The sequence below is a fragment of the Marasmius oreades genome, chromosome 6 (assembly GCF_018924745.1).
Source record: "Marasmius oreades isolate 03SP1 chromosome 6, whole genome shotgun sequence".
Classification (NCBI taxonomy): Eukaryota; Fungi; Basidiomycota; class Agaricomycetes; order Agaricales; family Marasmiaceae; genus Marasmius; species Marasmius oreades.
Window position 1 is genome coordinate 2276033 of NC_057328.1, and position 16882 is coordinate 2292914.

General features: G+C 46.6%; 6 protein-coding genes across 6 annotated transcripts; 2 read left to right on the forward strand and 4 right to left on the reverse strand.

Annotated features, from left to right (window-relative positions):
- Window positions 1-5829: 5829 nt before the first annotated feature.
- Window positions 5830-7343, reverse strand: E1B28_010182 (uncharacterized protein). Its single transcript, XM_043155134.1, has 5 exons — window positions 6979-7343; window positions 6534-6771; window positions 6320-6466; window positions 6044-6260; window positions 5830-5982 (listed from the first exon to the last, which is right to left on the reverse strand). The coding sequence occupies exons 1-4, from the start codon at window positions 7251-7253 to the stop codon at window positions 6090-6092; spliced, it is 831 nt and encodes a 276-aa protein (XP_043007598.1). The 5' UTR covers window positions 7254-7343; the 3' UTR covers window positions 5830-5982; window positions 6044-6089.
- A 450-nt stretch (window positions 7344-7793) lies between these two features.
- On the forward strand, window positions 7794-9874 carry E1B28_010183 (uncharacterized protein; the record flags this gene model as incomplete). The annotated part of the gene is made up of 9 exons (XM_043155135.1): window positions 7794-8090; window positions 8137-8511; window positions 8567-8576; window positions 8629-8708; window positions 8761-8800; window positions 8853-9210; window positions 9262-9386; window positions 9445-9700; window positions 9775-9874. The coding sequence occupies 9 exons, from the start codon at window positions 7794-7796 to the stop codon at window positions 9872-9874; spliced, it is 1641 nt and encodes a 546-aa protein (XP_043007599.1).
- Window positions 9875-10247: 373 nt separating this feature from the next.
- On the reverse strand, window positions 10248-12005 carry E1B28_010184 (uncharacterized protein; the record flags this gene model as incomplete). Its single annotated transcript, XM_043155136.1, has 1 exon — window positions 10248-12005. One exon carries the CDS (start codon window positions 12003-12005, stop codon window positions 10248-10250), a length of 1758 nt encoding a protein of 585 aa, XP_043007600.1.
- Window positions 12006-12191: 186 nt separating this feature from the next.
- Window positions 12192-12939, reverse strand: E1B28_010185 (uncharacterized protein). Its single transcript, XM_043155137.1, has one exon. It carries the CDS (start codon window positions 12917-12919, stop codon window positions 12320-12322), a length of 600 nt encoding a protein of 199 aa, XP_043007601.1. The 5' UTR covers window positions 12920-12939; the 3' UTR covers window positions 12192-12319.
- A 107-nt stretch (window positions 12940-13046) lies between these two features.
- E1B28_010186 (uncharacterized protein) lies at window positions 13047-13774 on the reverse strand. The gene is made up of 4 exons (XM_043155138.1): window positions 13716-13774; window positions 13567-13665; window positions 13404-13507; window positions 13047-13349 (listed from the first exon to the last, which is right to left on the reverse strand). Exons 1-4 carry the CDS (start codon window positions 13729-13731, stop codon window positions 13326-13328), a joined length of 243 nt encoding a protein of 80 aa, XP_043007602.1. The 5' UTR covers window positions 13732-13774; the 3' UTR covers window positions 13047-13325.
- A 144-nt stretch (window positions 13775-13918) lies between these two features.
- On the forward strand, window positions 13919-16824 carry E1B28_010187 (uncharacterized protein). The gene is made up of 16 exons (XM_043155139.1): window positions 13919-14349; window positions 14417-14528; window positions 14586-14650; window positions 14703-14856; window positions 14925-14965; window positions 15018-15044; window positions 15104-15218; window positions 15277-15484; window positions 15547-15589; window positions 15642-15702; window positions 15760-15783; window positions 15844-15982; window positions 16046-16101; window positions 16162-16639; window positions 16699-16752; window positions 16801-16824. Exons 1-14 carry the CDS (start codon window positions 14201-14203, stop codon window positions 16423-16425), a joined length of 1458 nt encoding a protein of 485 aa, XP_043007603.1. The 5' UTR covers window positions 13919-14200; the 3' UTR covers window positions 16426-16639; window positions 16699-16752; window positions 16801-16824.
- The last annotated feature ends 58 nt before the right edge of the window (window positions 16825-16882 follow it).

Below are 16882 nucleotides of genomic sequence, written 5' to 3' on the forward strand. Positions count from 1 at the left end.
GGATTACAGAGTCTCTGAAAGTGGGCGTCCCGATTGGAATTATTTCTGTCTTGTTAATATTGAATTTTGCACTGGAGGCCTGACACCATTCTTCTAGTATTAGCTTTAGATCTCCCCAGTCATCATGTTTAGACAAATATACTGTTGTATCATCTGCGAAAAGAGTTGCAATTAGTCTTTCTCTTTGGCCCGGAATTTTGAAACCTTTTAGGTCTGATGACCTTAACATTTCTGCGAGTGGTTCAATCGCAATGTCAAAGAGTAGGCAGGATAATGGGTCTCCTTGTCGTATGCCTCTTACAACCTTGAAGGGTTTTTTGCTTTTCACGCCATTGATTATAACATATGTGTTCACATCTTCATATAGTGAGCGGATTGTTGAGATGAAATTTGGGGGAAAGTTGAATCTTTTTAGAGTTTTCCATAAGTAGTCGTGGTCAATTCTATCGTAGGCCTTCTCTTGGTCTAAGGCTATTATTACACCGTTTTCTTCGGTGGCTTCTGCATATTCTAGAACCCGTTTTGCTAGCCATATGTGGTCATATATTTGCCATCCAGGGACAAAACCGGCTTGGTTTGGGTGAATTATATTTGGTGCTGATTTTGAGAGCTTGATTGTCAAGGCTTTGGTGAATATCTTGTAGTCCGTGTTCAGAAGTGATATTGGTCTGTAGTTTACAATCTCTGATAGGTCCCCTTTCTTATATAGCGGGCACATCCAACTTTCGGCAAAGTTTGTACCTTTTATTTTCCCATGTCGTTCAATATCGTTAAACAGGATTTGGAGGGTGCCTATAATATCGAAGGCTGGTTTATCATTTTTCTTAGCTGCTTGGTAACGGGACTGTAAAGTTTTGAATACCTCGTAAGTAATTCCATCTAGGCCAGGGGCTTTCCCATTGGCTGATGCATGGAGGGCTTCCTCAATGTCATCTCTATCTAGATTTTTAAGGAAATCTTCGACTTCATTATCGGATAATTCAGCTGTTACAGAGTTTAAGACATTTTCTAGAGTGAGATCCCGTGCTGTTATTTCCTCGTCAGATACTGGTTTGTCTTTATATTGAATGCCATTGTGGTAGGAGCATGCCAAGTCGGCCATTTGTTGGGAATCTGTTGTATATCCAGGGTTCTCTGGATCATCTATGCCTCTGCTTCCGGAACTATTTGGATTTTGTTTGAGTCTTGCCACTATTTCCCACGGGGATTTTTCTTTGTTGAGTTGCGACCAGTATTTGCTAATTACCTCTCCCTTGAGTCGGTTTCTGATGGCTGTGCTTTCTCTTGTTTTATGGTGTCTTTTTAGTTCTAGGTTTTTTATCTTTTCAATTATCGGTATTGAGGCTAAAGCACGCTCTTCTTCAGATAATGTCTCATCATTCGTGATGAGGTCGAGTTTTGACTCCAGGTCTGCAATCTCTTTCTTTTGGATGGGGATGAGTACTTTGGCTCTTTCTCTTGCTTTGTCCCTCATTTTGTTTTTGAAGTCCTCCCAGAGAATTTGTGGGTTATATAGCTCAGAGCGTATTTCCGGGTGTGTACTCCGCGTCATTTCTTCAGTTAGTCTCATGCCTTCATTCTTGATAAAGTCTACTAATTTTGGGTCCTGGTTTATCCGTGTGGGCCATACCCATCGACCATTTCCTGTTTCGGGAAGGTTCTCATTTGTGATTTTGACCGTGACCATGCTGTGGTCTGTGCGAATTCCAACTGAGTTCTTTATTTGCCACTCGAAGGACGAGTTGAGTAGTCCTTGTTTGATATAGATCCTGTCAATTCTGGACATTGACCCTGTTTGTTTTTGGTGATATGTATATGCGAGCGTCTTCGGGTATGTTTCTCTCCACCCGTCAATTAGTCGTAGTTCAGATCTAAGTGTGTCAAGGGCGTCCACTGGGCCGGGAGGATCTCTTCGCATCGGGAATCTGTCAATTGCATCTTCTACTAGATTTGTGTCGCCTCCGACGATGTCAGGTTTCCTTACATTAGGATGTCTGCGGAAGAACAGTGATATTCTTTCCCACATGTTCTTGTTTTGTGCGTGGTTATTTGGTGCATATATGCCTAGGATCGATAGCTTTTCGGATTCGTTCCATATTAGTTCTAGGAGTAGGGCATGTCCTGGAATAATTTCGTGGGTTTTAGTTTTCGTTATTTTTATAAGATCTTTGTTTATTACAATTGCTACTCCTTTCGCATTTTCGTTCTCCGGGTACTCGGAAAAGTGTATGTCCAGTCTTTTCCCGAAGAGATTCGTTAATCTTTGCTGTCTGTCGTGTGTCAGGTGTGCTTCCCCAATAATGAGGATGCCCAGCTTGTGCTCTCTGATTACCTGGTTCAAGTGTAGCCATTTGCTGTTTCTCGGGTCGTTGAAGTTCACCGTATTTCCCAGACCGCCGATGTTGAGGGCACCTATTGTGATTGATCCCTTCTTTCGTTTCCGTTTTCCTCATGTCTGGCTTGGGCTTTCTGTCGGTTCCGTTTCGACTTGTGGTTCTTCATCTATGTTTAATCCATACATGTCATCATATCTTCTTCTGTCTGCATTCGGTATCGTTATAGTCGGTCTGCCCTGTTCGGACTGAGCTTCATCGATGTCGTTTTCGTTCGTTGCGTTTACATCTGGGTGAGTCCACTGACGATTATTCCTCAGTTGACGTGACGTTGACAGTATGACATCTTCGAAACAAGTCAAAAATGACCCAAATGTGGTGATTTATTTCATATTTATTTACAGAGGCTGAAAATAAATCGATAAACCCTTTTGAAGCACAATTAATTTACCATTAATCAGATAAATGATTAATATCGCTTAATTACTTTTAAATAATTAATAATTAATCGTCAACAAGGGTTTTTCTCTGCCACCGTTAATAGAGAAAAGGTAGCAGCGAAACTCATCTTGTTGTATATCCAAGTCAATGTTTTCTGGATTATCTATGGAACTGTATTGATGCTTCACAAAGAGGGAAGTTGCAGGTAATCAATACATTACGGCACGAATCGTACCAGTATGGTTCGCACAGCCACCCTCAAGTCACATGTGGAAATCAGCATGAATCATACAGCCACTCTCAAGTCTATTCCTTGTGTTTTGGGTACTTCATGTGGCATTAGGATGTAATAATTTACTCAATAATATGTCTGGGTTCTAACCCTACCACTATCTGCACAGAGACTTATCATGGTAGCCTTATGATTCCAATTTTTTTAACCTTTCCCACGCAGGTATTACGGCATGAATTATACCAGTACAGTTCGCACAGCCACTATTGTAACTTGAACAACCACCACCATGTACGACAAATTGACGACAAATCAGGGTAAACTTCTTCAATATCTTCTTTCCTTTCTCCAGATATGCAGCGTGTTTACCAGGTTCAATTTTAAAGACAGAACAGTTAGTTATTACCCTCGTGGTCTTGCTCATAAGTACTTAGCAATGCTATGTCCATTATTGGCTACTACCTACCCTCGTGATCAGGCTTATCCTTGACTTAACCTGTGGCTCCGATCAAGGCACCTACGTCAATGTCACATCAATGTCACATCAACTGAGGAATAATCGTCTGTACCCTCCATCTGGGTCGGCGCCGCTTTCGATTTGTTCATTGATGATGTTGTCGATTTCGTTCATGAGTTCGTGCATCGCCGCACGCTGTTCTACACTTTGTAGTATGTCTTCGATAGACTGCGTTGAGTCTAGCTCGATGTCCTGTAGTTCGACGTCGACGTCTGGGTTTTCCAGTCCACTCATAATATTTGGGTAAGCCTCGTTGGCCGAGTGGGATATTCCCTGTTGGGGAGTCTCTCGGTTTTGAGAGTTGGGTAGAGAGCTGTTGCTCGGCCCGCTGCTTTTTGCAGCTTCTACACTCATTTGAGTGTTTCGCTCATTGAGAGCCTGAACGACGGACGACCCGTGATATTGGGTTCTGATGAATCCGTTCGTTTGTGTGCCCCCACCTAGAGAAGTCGAGTCTTCCTCGACAGTGGGGTAGTCGGGGGCGGGGCTACCGCCACTGTCTCCGACTCTGCCGTTACGATAAGCCGATAGACCAGGAATGCGCACCTTTAAGTTGGAGTTTGATGTTGAGAGGGTTGAAATTGGGTGGACCCACTTCCCAGCTTGCGAGGCCGAGAAGTGTATGGGTCCGGTTAATATGAGCTGCGAAAATGAAAGGTCCCGACGATCCTGGGTCGAGCAGGTTTCCATTTTGCTTGCCAGGACTGCTGGCGGGCAGGCTCCTCCTAAATAGGACTACCCAAAGAGTGCTTAGCGTCCGAGGCTGTCCTGAGGATTCGCGGGCCTCAGTCAGTAATCTCTCGAAGCTAAGGTGCACGAACGATTCCGCTCGCGTCTTCTTCCAGCCCCAGGAAGCCAGGAATGTGACGTGTTCGAACGTCTAGCAGTGGTTGAGCAGTTTAGTGTTTGTGTATTCTTCGTATGTAGTGTACAGGTTGTGTATGTAGAGATATGGTCATAGCTTCTGATCTCTAGTTGGTGGCGGGTACATTTGTTCCGGTGGTTTGACAGTAGCGGTACATGGTTGGGTTGTTCACTGGGTGCTTGTTTTAGTCAGAGCGTGCAAGTGTGGTAGTGAAAGTGGTATAGGGTGGTGCGTACTTGGTAGTGCTCCCTGCACTTTCTTTCTGAGCTCTTTACATTTTCGAATCCTGTCCCGTTCCTTCCGTCATTATAATTGGCCTCGAGTTTTCTATATTTTGTCTTTTCGCGCTTGGGCGGTCTCGACTTCAGCTGTCGTCTAAACCCTTCTTTGGGGTGCCATTAGTACTTATTGAGAGGCAGGGCGTGTTATGGACTCAACAATTTGCGCCCGTTCTGCGGTTTGCAGCGGAAGAATCGACTAATGTCGTGTTCGGTTTGCTTCGTCTTCGACTGTCGTCGTTTCCCTCTTTTTGGGGCGCCATTAGTGACTATATTGGATGGCGAGGCGTTTTTTGAACACCTTAGCGCTTTTTGCGCCCGTGCTGCAGTGTTTGCAGTGGGGGCACTTCCATACCGACAAAATTCTTTGAATTTGATGGTGATGGTAAGAGGTCACGTTCAAGTTCACATCGCGTCTCTCTCAGTGCCTCTAGTGGGGGTCGGCAACTACGCCAAAAAAAATGTCTTGCTTAATAAGCAACCCACGACTCACAGCCACCAAAAACATGGCACCTAGAGTTTTGTGGTATTTGGAGGACTTACAGCCTTTTAGCCATAAAACACGCCATGTATAATAAATCGTAGTATATACTATAAAACTATATTGAATAAAACTACTGTTGAAACGTGTCAGATGTCCGCGTCTCGACGATCTATCTAGTCAACGCGTTACTGTCGCGTCGGCTGAGGACTTAGGGGTAAATCATTGAGGTACACTTTCTGTTCTGCTTGTTCTTTTTTCCAGGTTTCTTTTGCTCCTACTGATCTCTAACATGAAAAATGATGTATTTGGCCGGGGGAAAATTTGTTTGACCAGCATTAAGGGTGACTTCAGGAGTGTAACTCTTGATATAGTTGGAATTTCAAAAATCCCCCCGACCATTTTCTAGATAAACCATTCTAAAGGTGATTTGTTCATCTAATTTGACGTGAAGCTGTCTGAAGCAAGTGGAAAATAGAGGGCCGCACTTCAGAGACAGATGTGATTAGTAATCGTGTTTTCCCACAACAAGCCAGAAGCGTGAATTGCCTACCCCCACCTCTAGATCTAGTCCGGTGTCCTTGAAGTAAGTATTGCCCTAGTTTCTATTGCTGATATGTAGCTGTTGGCATGGACAGCCCACAGCTCCTTCGGAGTGGGAACCTCACTCCGGTCAAACAATCGGTCCGGTACGAAAAAGATAATCTTCAAGTGCGAACTCGGAACTATGGATACATAGATCATTCAGCTACCGACGCGCCGCAATTACTTACATTGTCTAATACGAATCCCTTTACATACATATCAATGTCGGCGATAAATAAGTCATAGTCTGCTATACGATAGCAGTTTTTGTCAAGTGTTCGAGTCCCTATAAAACAATGAAGAGCGCTTACTATAGTAAAACGATCGTGCTCTCTATGTGATGTAGTGTGTCGATAGTTATGTACGGATCGCTTTCTTCGAATTGTTGGCGGCTATTTGTTCGCGCTCTTTCTCCTTTTCGGCAGCGGTGGCTTCATCGAGATACAGGCCATTTCGCTCAATGTAATTGACGACCGGTGTGGGAAGAAGATATCGCACAGAGAGGCCTCGCCGCAAGAATAATCGCACCTGAAAAGGGTAGGTATGTCAGATGACTGGGAGAAATCAATGGTGGTGACAATGCGCACTTTGGTGCTTGAAACATCGTTTTGGATAAGCTGAGATATGATGTAGATATTATTCCTCCAACGAGCAAGGCTATCCGTGGCTTGTTCGACGTCAGTCCCAGCCCGCTCAATGATGAAGCACCCATAGCGTCCAAGTATGTGGTCCAACTCGCGTGAAGACGGACATAAGTTACGAAGAAGCGTCGCCGATGACGGCCGAGGGACTGTTACTCACATCTTTGTACAACCACACACCCGGTTCACTCATCGTGCTGATAAGGTCAGATCCAGCGAGAAGAATGATACGAACATTCCGCTGCTCGCCCTCTGCTGTCTTGACACCACCTCGTACCGTGTTGAGTTCGTAATCGAAATGATCGAGCACAACGGCAGTGCGCTGATAGGACTGGAATGCTTCCCAAGGATCGACCATGAGCCAGGTATCTTCTGCCGCGAGCCTGCACATTGCGACCCTTGAAAGCCATTTCAGTATGTCACTCTGTCCCAAAAGGTAGGGTGATCAAGCAAGAATTAGCACAGACGCTCTAACACCGGCTATCTAGCCGAAGCACGAGAAGTGGATGATGAAATCGGTGGCTGTTCTTTCGTTATCATCGTAGGAAAGTGGTATCGAACCAGGAAAGACGATGAACAGCTGCACGTACAAGAGTGACACTCACCGATGCTCGGCACTCAGCAATCCAGGTTTCTTGTACATGTCACTGACTGCACTGAGATATCCTCCAACAATCTCAAAGTCAGTGTTTTGCCTGGCATAATCCTTGGCCATTTCGAACATTCGGAGGTGAAGATAGGTGACTGGACTGAAGGAACCGCAAGCAACGAGCACCATTGGAGTCTTGGATGAGTCTCGCATGACCCAGTTAAGACGTTCATCGGGGAAGGTATAATCGGGAGGATTATTGAACAGGTGTTGGAATTCCTGAGAGTCCATAGTGGAAGAGGGGGAAGACTAGGAGGGGAAAAGAAAGAACGAGCCTAAACAACCGTCGAAGATGGAGTGATGATTTCTGGGTAGGTGGTGGGTTTGAAAATGTTCTCCGCTGCTGTAGTTTATATCCGAATTATGTAACATTCGGCCGGCAGGCGATGAAATTTCCGCAGGCGTGCTAAAGTTTGCTCGGATTCGCTGAGAGTCGAATATTTTTCCAAAACATTACCCAAAGACCAATTTCCGACAATCCTGAACTGGTAAACTTGTCCGGACGTCCCAGAACTCTTCTTCGGACTCCCCGTTTTCCCGGCCGGGACCCCATGCCGACACCGCCCATGTTCTGAGCCACCTGTCTGTCTGCGAAACTCAACTCATGGCTCGGGTTTTCATGATCACCGGTTGTCTGGAACCACAAGGTTTCCGAGTTAACCGTTTATATCCAACGGTACAAGCTACTTGGGTACAGTTGTCAGTGGCGGACCTTGAACTTGACGCTATGATGACGAAAATGGAGATCGTATCCCTCAAGAGTTGACGACCATGCCCAAACGTTCCACCTCTAGCTCGAGCTCGTCCTCGTCGTCCGTCAAACGACGTAGGAAACGGAGACGACGACGGTCACTCTCTCCTAGTGCTGAACGTGACAATTCGCCTGTCAATGTTTTCATTTTGGACGCCAAACTAGAACCGGAGGCAATCGCGGAGCTGGCTTCAATGGTGGAAGATAACGACTTATCCGAGCTTCAGCTCTGTTCAAGTGTTCAAGAATCAGACATCATCGTGACTGCTGTCCGGATGAGAAAGCGGTTAGAGAGGCATCTTGATTGGCAGCTTGCAGCAAGTCCTTTGATTCCGCTGGCGTCGGTATTGACTTCCAATGCAGAGACAAAAACCCATAGTTACACCAGATTGGCTGAGAGGCTCGATTGAGCAATGCAGGCTCCTTCCCTGCGCTGACTACGCCGCCCTCGAAGAACTCGTCGAAACAACTGCTTCACACTGCCCAGAGAAGACTTGTTTAACCCATGAGGAATGTACTCACAGAACCTCATCCGATCCGTTTCCTGACGCACCGAACGCTGTTGACAACGCCAATAAGGACATTCATCCTGGACTTTTCCAACGCTACGCCTGCATCCGACATTCTCCCCTCGTATGTGTGAATCAAGACATGGTAAATCAGTTCCTCGTATTGAAACGCCACAGGGAGTTGGAGGGCTGGCAGCTCAGAGCGCTAAGCTATGAGCGTACTATAGCTGTATGTTTTCGTACGGGATGTCTCTAAGGCACTAAAGACTCACCTCCTACTATAGTCTTTGAAAGGTAACGGCTGAGGATCATCTCAACTTATCGAGTTCCTCATTCTATCTCACAGCCTATCCTCACCTCATAACCGAGGACAAGTTGACTGAGATAGCTAGAATACCTTTTCTCGGAGAGAAGTCTATGACAAAGGTAAGCATTTTAGATGTCGTCAACGCCTCCACGCTGACGCCATCTACGTCAGGTCAAAGAATATCTTCGTCAAGGCAAGATTTCAGAGTGCAGTAAGCAATTTTTACCACCAGAGTTAGACCATCGGGACCGACGTTTACTCAGCGACACTTCTCGCCAACGAGAGGTATCAAGCCCTTTCGTCATTCATTTCTATCCATGGAATTGGACCTAGTACAGCCCGAAACCTGTACTCGATGAATCTCAGAACGCTCAGTGACCTTGAGCGCTACTACGGCGTCGATCCCGATCCCGACGTCCCGGCAGCAGAGAAACTAGCCACCCTACCTCAATCCCACGGCTCCAAGTCGAATATACCACAGTTGACGATTCCAGTCGGACTGGCGTTACGACACGATTTGGCGGAAACGATTCCTCGGCATGAGGTAGAAGAAATGCGTGATGCTGTGATGGCAGAATTAGACAAGATAAGAACGGGTTGTGTTAGCACTATTACCGGAGGGTCAGTTCGCTGTCTCGATGAGAGGTCCGCAAACTTACCATAAATTGGCAGCTATCGTCGAGGAAAGCTCGAAAGTAACGACGTTGACATTGTGATCAGTCATAGCGATTTGAAAATAGGTCGGGGATATGTCGTCGGCTTGTGTTCTCAACTTGTTCGAGCACTGTATCGCAAAGGTATATCTATCCTTCATCTATTTGATATGTACTATGGTAACAATACAACGGTTTCTAGGCCTTGTAACCCACGTTATGCGTGAGCTCGTTCGTCTGCACGTTTTGAAGGCGGCGTTGTTAAATTTGACCTTTCTTGTAGACTTGTCAAGTTTTCGTGAACACAACACTCTCCGCACATCCCATTGGGACTCGTTGGAAAAGGCTTTAACTGTCTTCTTACTCCCAAACGACGGAAAGGGCACTCGTCGCATACATCGCCGCCTTGACTTGATCTTTGCTGCTCCAGAAGTGTATTGGACGGCAGTCGTAGGCTGGTGAGTTTGTGGTGGCTCGTTCCTGAAGCCCCTCTTGTCATATACTCATCCGTTCTTGATTTCATTCCCGGAAGGACTGGTTCAAAGATGTTTGAACGAGATTTGAGATTATGGGCTAAACAGGAAAAGTATGATTACACGACTTCTACAACTCCACAGCGGGATCTGGACTAACTCAATATCTCTACACGGCAACAGGGGAATGAAGTTTGATAGTTCAGGAATGTAAGCCCCCCGTTGTTATTTTACATGACGATCATCATGTTCTCTCTATAGTTCCCGACGACATGATTCAAAGCTTTACTTCCCGAAAAGTGAACTAGAAGTCTTTAAACTCCTCGGACTGGATTGGGTCGATCCAACCCTGCGGAACGCTGATGCTTGACTTGGTTGGTTGTCACTGGTGACGCCGGTTGCTGTCGGTATCATCATTGCAGAGGCTTCATTGTTGTGGGGTCATGCTACCTTTAATCTTGGGGGCGATGTAAGTAATGAAACACGGAATGTTGTATTTGTACAAAGTAAAGAACTCTACCTACACGTTCAACTAGAGTGTCCGAGCATTTTTCACCTGCTCCAGGGTGTCATCATCGTCATCCCATAGCTTGTTCAATCTCTTCAATCCACGACGAGCCAGACCAGCATCCCGATTTCGGTACACCGAGTCAATATTCCTAACATCCTCAGGGCTCACCAACCGTCGCTTGTCTTCAGCCAAAAAGTCATCATACGACTTGCCATTATACTCCTTCGCAACATTCTTTTCCAGCTGGGCCTTCACCAGTAATGAAATTCTCGCTGCCTCCTGCGCTGCCTTGACAGAGTCGTAATCCCTTCCCTGAGGATGAATAGGCTTAGCGAAATAGTAGTGCAGTTCTGACTCGGCGACAAGGCAGAGGATGGCATTCAGTCCTTGCCGAGACATGGGAGTGTAATCCAACGCCAGGTATCGCAAAGTGCGTACGTTTTCAATAAATGAAGCAAGTGCAGGTACGATGGCCTCTGTGAGCCAGTTAAACCTCGTTCCGAGGTCTTCAGTAGCATAACTCTGGCCGATTTCCAGCAAGCGAAGTGACGGGTGGAATGATAAGGCACTGAGCAACTGTATGGTACCTTCGTCCTTCAAGCCACAAGACGAAACGGACAAGCGTTCCAGGTTCTTGTTTGCTTTTAACCCGATAGATAACGCTTTTGCACCGTCGTTCCCAAGAGGGTTGTTGGATAGATATAACGACACGATGGTGCATGACTCGCTGGCCAGATATCTTGCGATCTGTTCCCCAGATTTGGCTCCAGCACCAGTGGCGTTTAGATAAATATGTCGAAGGGCGAGAGGTGAAGATGGTTTGTGATCGGCCAAGAGAGAAAAGAGGTGGGCCACTCCTATGTCACCAAGGGAAGTTTGGTCGAGGTCAAGCGTACGAAGGTTGGGAGCTTGCGCGATGAGACGAAAAACGTCACTGGCTGACGATGGACCAAGTGGATTGCGCTTTAGCCAGACGTTCGTGACGGATGACGATTTTACGAGGCTATCAACAAAGATCCTGAAGCTCTCTCCGTCGATGCAATTTCCAGCCAAGTACCAGGTCAAAATTCTATCGGGATATTTGTCGATAAAACGTGCGATTCGTCTAGCACCTACAGGGCCAATGACGTTATTTCCTAACAGGAAATGTTGAGTGAATAGGTTCGTTTCCAAACTATCCATGAGTTCTTCGATGTGAGTTGGTCCAACGACCATCTTGCACAGATCCATCCGATGGTCTGCATATAAGACTCCCCGGTTGAACTCAATCATATGAGTGCGATAGTACGGTTCCTCCTTCATCTCTGCCTCTTCTCCCGTAATGACGTTGTCGTCTCCACCGATCTTCAGATGAGTAAAGAACGGCGCAAATTCCTCCTGGTCACCAACTTGGACTGGCATGGACAAGCTGGACGGGCCCTCAAGCGAGAGAGGGTCGTTGATTTCATCCCATGGTCCAAGTTGTTCGATCCTTCTTCTCCAACCTTTCGATGCCTTACGTGCGATGACCGCCTCCATATCAGCTTTTCGTTGGTTCTGGATATACCTCCTCAGCTCCACGATATCTTTCTCATACTGGACGATGGAAGCTAGTGAATCTGACGCGGCGGGATAGAGTCTTTGGGCAATTGCCTTTGCTAAAGACGCGCTCGTTGGATCGGCGTGTTTTCGTCGGGGAGCGGCGAACACATTCTCTCGAGCGCGGTCTGCATTTTTCATGAGCTTGAGGCTCTGGCGGATCTGGTCTAACCACGTCGAGACGAGCAAATCATCCGTCATGGTGTCTGATGCGATTTGTGGCGAAGGCGCTGACATCGATGCTACCGTTGTAGCGGTCATGCTAACATGGCGGTTGTAATGCATTTTCATTTGAAGTCTTGAGAAAGGCGCGAAATCGAGTCATGATGATACTTACAACGAAGATGTGTCCTTTGGTGGAGGATGCTGTGAATCTGCCTATGCATAGGGAGACTATGTACATATCTGATTGCCCGCTAGGCTGTTTGTTAATAAATACAAGTTGTAAGTACAGTGATTAATCAAGATAGTAGTATAACTTCGGCATTGCTTTACTAGTGGCTCCTTACTCTCCTTTAATCGTAGACGAAAGGTGATCCGTCGTAGTTGGAGAATACAACAACAAATCCAGATGTAAGACACAGAGCCAGAACCGAGGCCACTGCAGTCTTTACACCAAGAGGTTGACGAGCCCAGGCCAAACATAAGATTCCGCTGATCGCCAATGCAAACCCGAACACGACGGCAAGGATACACAGAAAATGGCAGCGACTGAGCAAATGCATGGGAGGTTGCCTGAAGAAAGGCCCAACTTGTACCAACTGAGGGTTTGCAGACCATACAGGTGGTTGGATATCGGCGTGAGGGTTCGATGTCTGGGAACCTGTTTCTGGTGAGTTTGTGATATGCTTTGCTGCCATATCAAGAACAATAGAGCCTTTGCTAGGTTGTGTAGCATCGGGATGTAGACCCTCGATCTTGTTTTCTTCGCGCCTGGCTTCCTGCACCTTGAATCGGACGAGGAAAAAGGCACCGACAAAGGAAATAAATGAGGCGTGGAGATGGATGATCAGGGCACTCATTAAACATGCATTCGCCACCGCGACTAAAGTGCGGCGGTGGTCGGCAGGATCTGGTGCTGAAACTTGCAACAGTCCAGCTTCAACTGAAGCCATGAAAGTAGTCGCGTTCAAAGTTGAAACAGCTACTTTGTAAGTCTGTAAATCGGCCCAGCTGTAAGTACTAAACAACCAAAAAAGGAATGTGATTAGTAAGACTGCCGCGCCAGCCCAGCTCGCTCGAAAAAAATAATGCCCACCCCAGTTCAATACGTCAGGCGTTCATTCTACCGTTTTTGAGTTTAAACTCTCTATATTTTCTCATAATAGTTCAAGCTAGTCCGAGATTTGTCCTCATTAAGCCCAAAACTTAGTGTTCCTTTAGTCCCAGCAAGCAGTGGAGGGTGGGGGGAGCTCACGCAAAGCTCAAATGTGTCGCGCGGCAGTCTTACTAATCACCTTCCCTTTTCAGTTGTTTGGCACTTACAACTGGGCCGACTTACAGACTTACAAAGTAGCTGTTTCAACTTTGAACGCGACTAGTCGTCTTGGAGGTCCCAACCATCAGCGCTACATCCTTTCTGACAGGGTAAAAACTCACAATCAAACTGATCAATTGCAATCGATCATTCCAACTGCCCACTAAATCTTTCATGGCCTTCCGTCGCGCATCTTCGTCTACTTGATCCTGCTCTGCTTGTGTTCCTACATCCGGGTAAATAGACTCAGATGTACTCCGGCGATACTGGAGGAGACGAACACACGTTTTCTTACCGGCTGTGAAGGCTGGGGAAATTCTGGTTCTGTCTTTGACTTTTGAAATTTCCAGTTGTTTGCCAACGGAATGTCGAGTGTATGGGAATCTATTGCGCCTGAGGATTAGTTGAGCTCTTTTGAAAACAGAGGTACGCACGGGAGAGACGTCGCATAGTGGATGGAAAGAAAGTCAAAATATTGGAGAGCAACTCCAACTCATTATTCTTGAATAAATATTGATTTGGGTAGACTTCTTTCGGACTCCACGGAATAACGAGCGCTGTGCGTTACAAGTGCCAATAAGGCTTTACTAAGTTTACTTGCGCTGAAGCAATGAATTTAAACAAACCGTCGTTTTGACCGCATTTCGACTAATAACCGCAACTAAAATCGCCGTGACAGCGAGGTTCTCTTGCATGACTTTCTGGTATCTTCTTTTCTCATCTTGGACAACGACGAAGACGTGTTTCTAACTGCCGTCGTGATGCTTCTACGGACTTTCAAATACCTATCAGCTTTCACGGAGAGCCAGGCCCGAGGAGCTCACCCATTCGTATAAGGATAAAGTCGTCAAGGTTTAGAAGTCATCGTGCTCGAACAGCAAGCTCAGCCTTTCGATTTGCCTTCATTTCAGCCATCATAATGGCCTTGGACCGCGTAAATTCTAGTGTGTTAGGCGACGTTGACGTGTCCAAATCACCTACGCTTCCCGCTGTGTCGTCCTCTGAGGAGGGTATTTCTTCGTATGACGATCGTGAGGGCCTGGACCAGGACCTGGAGAAGCGTTTACTGTGAGCATTCTCAACCCAATCATTCTCCGGCCCTTTTTCATAACTCAAGTTGCAACTCATGGTTCAGGCGTCGAATCGACATACGCATACTCCCTCTACTTGGAATACTCTACTCGCTTGCATTGATCGACAGAACTAATCTGGGAGTCGCCCGAATTGCAGGCATGGGAGAAGACCTTGTAAGTGATTTCTGAAAACCAAGGTCATTCAACTGATTTCTATGCACTGGTCGGTAGGGTCTGACCATAGGCAATCGTTACAGTATTGTGTCATGCCTCTACTTTGTGCCGTATACGCTTTTGTGAGCATGATTTGTTTCTTAAAATATCGTGCCTCTCATTCATTTCCGTTAGAGAACTCCCTAGCAACATTGCTCTGCGTTCCATCGGCTCTCGGAACTTACTTACAGCGTGTGTCGTGAGCTGGGGAGCAGTTCAATTGGCCATGGCATTTGTACCCAACTGGAAGTACCTCGCCGCTTGCCGGGTCTTGCTTGGAGTCTTTGAAGTACGGATCAATGCCTTTCACCGCCTTCGTCTTATTCATATCTTGTCTGATTATATGATTGTTTACAGGCAGGCTTTTTCCCTGCTCTTGTGTTCATTATTAGTACCTGGTAAGCGGGAACGTCAATTTCAGGCTGATCACTCCTCGAGCGACTTCCCCAGGTATAAACGGCACGAGGTGCAAAAGCGGTAACTCGCGTTCCATTCACTGTCAAATGAGGGTCGCCGTTCTGACATGACTTCAATAGGCTTGCCGCTTTCTACTTAGTCTCAATACTCGCTGGTGGTTTTAGCGCGATATTTGCTTACGCTCTCAGTCTGTTATCTGGAATCGCGGGTTTAGCAGGGTGGTCCTGGATCTTTGTATGTTATCGATGAGCCATTGTAATCCAATGCATTCTAACGACAAGATCCAATCTAGGTCATTGAAGGTGGTATCACTATTGTCTTCGGAGTCGTTGCGTGGTTCTTCTTACCGGATTTTCCGGAAAGCAATTCTTTCCTCACACGCGAAGAAACCGAGATGGTGCTCAGTCGGATTGAGGAGGATCGTGGAGACTCTGTCTCCGATTCAGTGACGACTGCAAAGGTGTTTGAACACTTGTCAGACTGGAAAGTCTGGATCTTTGGTTTGTCTTCCATAGTACTTGTCTCATATATTGACGGGTGGCGCGCTAATGAGCACATGCAGGCCTTATGTTTTTGTGCGCCACTATTCCGGCGTATGCAATTGGGTATGGCTCGCAAGCTAAGGGACGATGGGTTGCTGAGCGTTGTCTTTTATAGGCTGTTTGTCACAGTTATCCTCAGTGGAATGGGGTGGGGTTTAAGAGATTCTCTGCTTCTAGTGAGTTTCTGCTACGATATTAGCTAAGTCCTATGATTGACTCCCGTTCGATTGTAGAGCGCTCCTCCTTATGGATTTGCGGTGAGTGCTCCAGCGGTCTTGAGTCCTGTGCCATCGGATACTCTCTAATGCGAATATCAGGCAGCGACCGTCTTCGCCTTCGCTTGGTTGTCTGACAGGCACCGTCTCCGAGCTCTCTATATGGCTGTTCAGACAGTGATGACTATCGCCGGCCTTGTCATCACGGGATTTGCCGGTCGGCCCGGACCACGGTATTTCGGTAAGTGTATCCCTGGACCTGGTTGGCCTCAAAAGTTAAACTCAGAGTCCTGAAACTGTATAGGTCTTTTTCTCGCGAACGCCGGGTCTGCAGGGTGCATCCCTGGAATTCTGGCCTATGTGCGTCACCACAAAAAGAATTCCTGACAGTTCTTGTCTTTGACTGTCCTTTGAACCTAGGCTGCCAATAACGTCGTGTCGCATTCAAAGAGAGCTGTTTCAACTGCGATCATTATCAGTTTTGGTGGCGCTGGCGGCGTAATCGCGACAACTATTTTTCGCCAAAAAGACTTCCCGAGGTACATTCCTGGTGTCGTTATCGCAATTTCTTTTCAAGTGCTACTTCTCGGGCTCTTGGGTATGACCACAGTGTACTTCAGGAGGCAAAATAAGGCTAGTCTGGCAAACGGTGGTATCTCGGGTCGGTTCTTGTACACCCTTTGAATGTTGATGTTGTTCTCTATTTCTAATCCTATATTCCACTGTAGGGTTGAGCATACTTTTGATACCAATGTTTCAGAAAAAGCTTCGCTGCACTCGGCGTACTTAGCAATGAACAAAGTGTATCTGTGACGGCAGGAAACTCCAGTCCGCAGGAGTTCAGGAGTACACACTTCGTGCTTCTTTTTCCTATCTTGGACTTTCCGAGACTGAATAGGTGGGCACTAATCATTCTGATCTGGCACCTGGGTTCAACGCCTACTTAATGTATTGTAGTACAAGAGACCTTGAGATGGAGATCCAATCATCATGACAGACCTAAGCATTTGCGTCCGTCTTTAAATTACTTACCGGATGTCGACTAACTCTGTGGGGCAGACTCAGGGTCACCGCTACTGCTTCGCCCATCGAAGAAAGCGCGCACGCGTGCTAATCTACGTAAATCCTTCTAGGCGGCGAT

What these genes read in the sequence shown, in the direction of transcription:
- E1B28_010185 (XM_043155137.1), bottom strand. Translation starts at nt 12,919, where the DNA reads ATGGCTTCAGTTGAAGCTGGACTGTTGCAAGTTTCAGCACCAGATCCT.
- E1B28_010187 (XM_043155139.1), top strand. Translation starts at nt 14,201, where the DNA reads ATGGCCTTGGACCGCGTAAATTCTAGTGTGTTAGGCGACGTTGACGTG. An exon ending in GTGTTCATTATTAGTACCTG is followed by an intron (nt 14,966 to 15,017) that starts GTAAGCGGGAAC and finishes CGACTTCCCCAG; the next exon opens with GTATAAACGGCACGAGGTGC. An exon ending in CTCCTCCTTATGGATTTGCG is followed by an intron (nt 15,784 to 15,843) that starts GTGAGTGCTCCA and finishes TGCGAATATCAG; the next exon opens with GCAGCGACCGTCTTCGCCTT.
- E1B28_010182 (XM_043155134.1), bottom strand. Translation starts at nt 7,253, where the DNA reads ATGGACTCTCAGGAATTCCAACACCTGTTCAATAATCCTCCCGATTAT. An exon ending in TTGCTGAGTGCCGAGCATCG is followed by an intron (nt 6,772 to 6,978) that starts GTGAGTGTCACT and finishes ATGGCTTTCAAG; the next exon opens with GGTCGCAATGTGCAGGCTCG. An exon ending in GTGTGTGGTTGTACAAAGAT is followed by an intron (nt 6,467 to 6,533) that starts GTGAGTAACAGT and finishes TCTTCACGCGAG; the next exon opens with TTGGACCACATACTTGGACG.
- E1B28_010186 (XM_043155138.1), bottom strand. An exon ending in TTCACAGCCGGTAAGAAAAC is followed by an intron (nt 13,508 to 13,566) that starts GTGTGTTCGTCT and finishes ACCCGGATGTAG; the next exon opens with GAACACAAGCAGAGCAGGAT. An exon ending in TGCAATTGATCAGTTTGATT is followed by an intron (nt 13,350 to 13,403) that starts GTGAGTTTTTAC and finishes GGGACCTCCAAG; the next exon opens with ACGACTAGTCGCGTTCAAAG.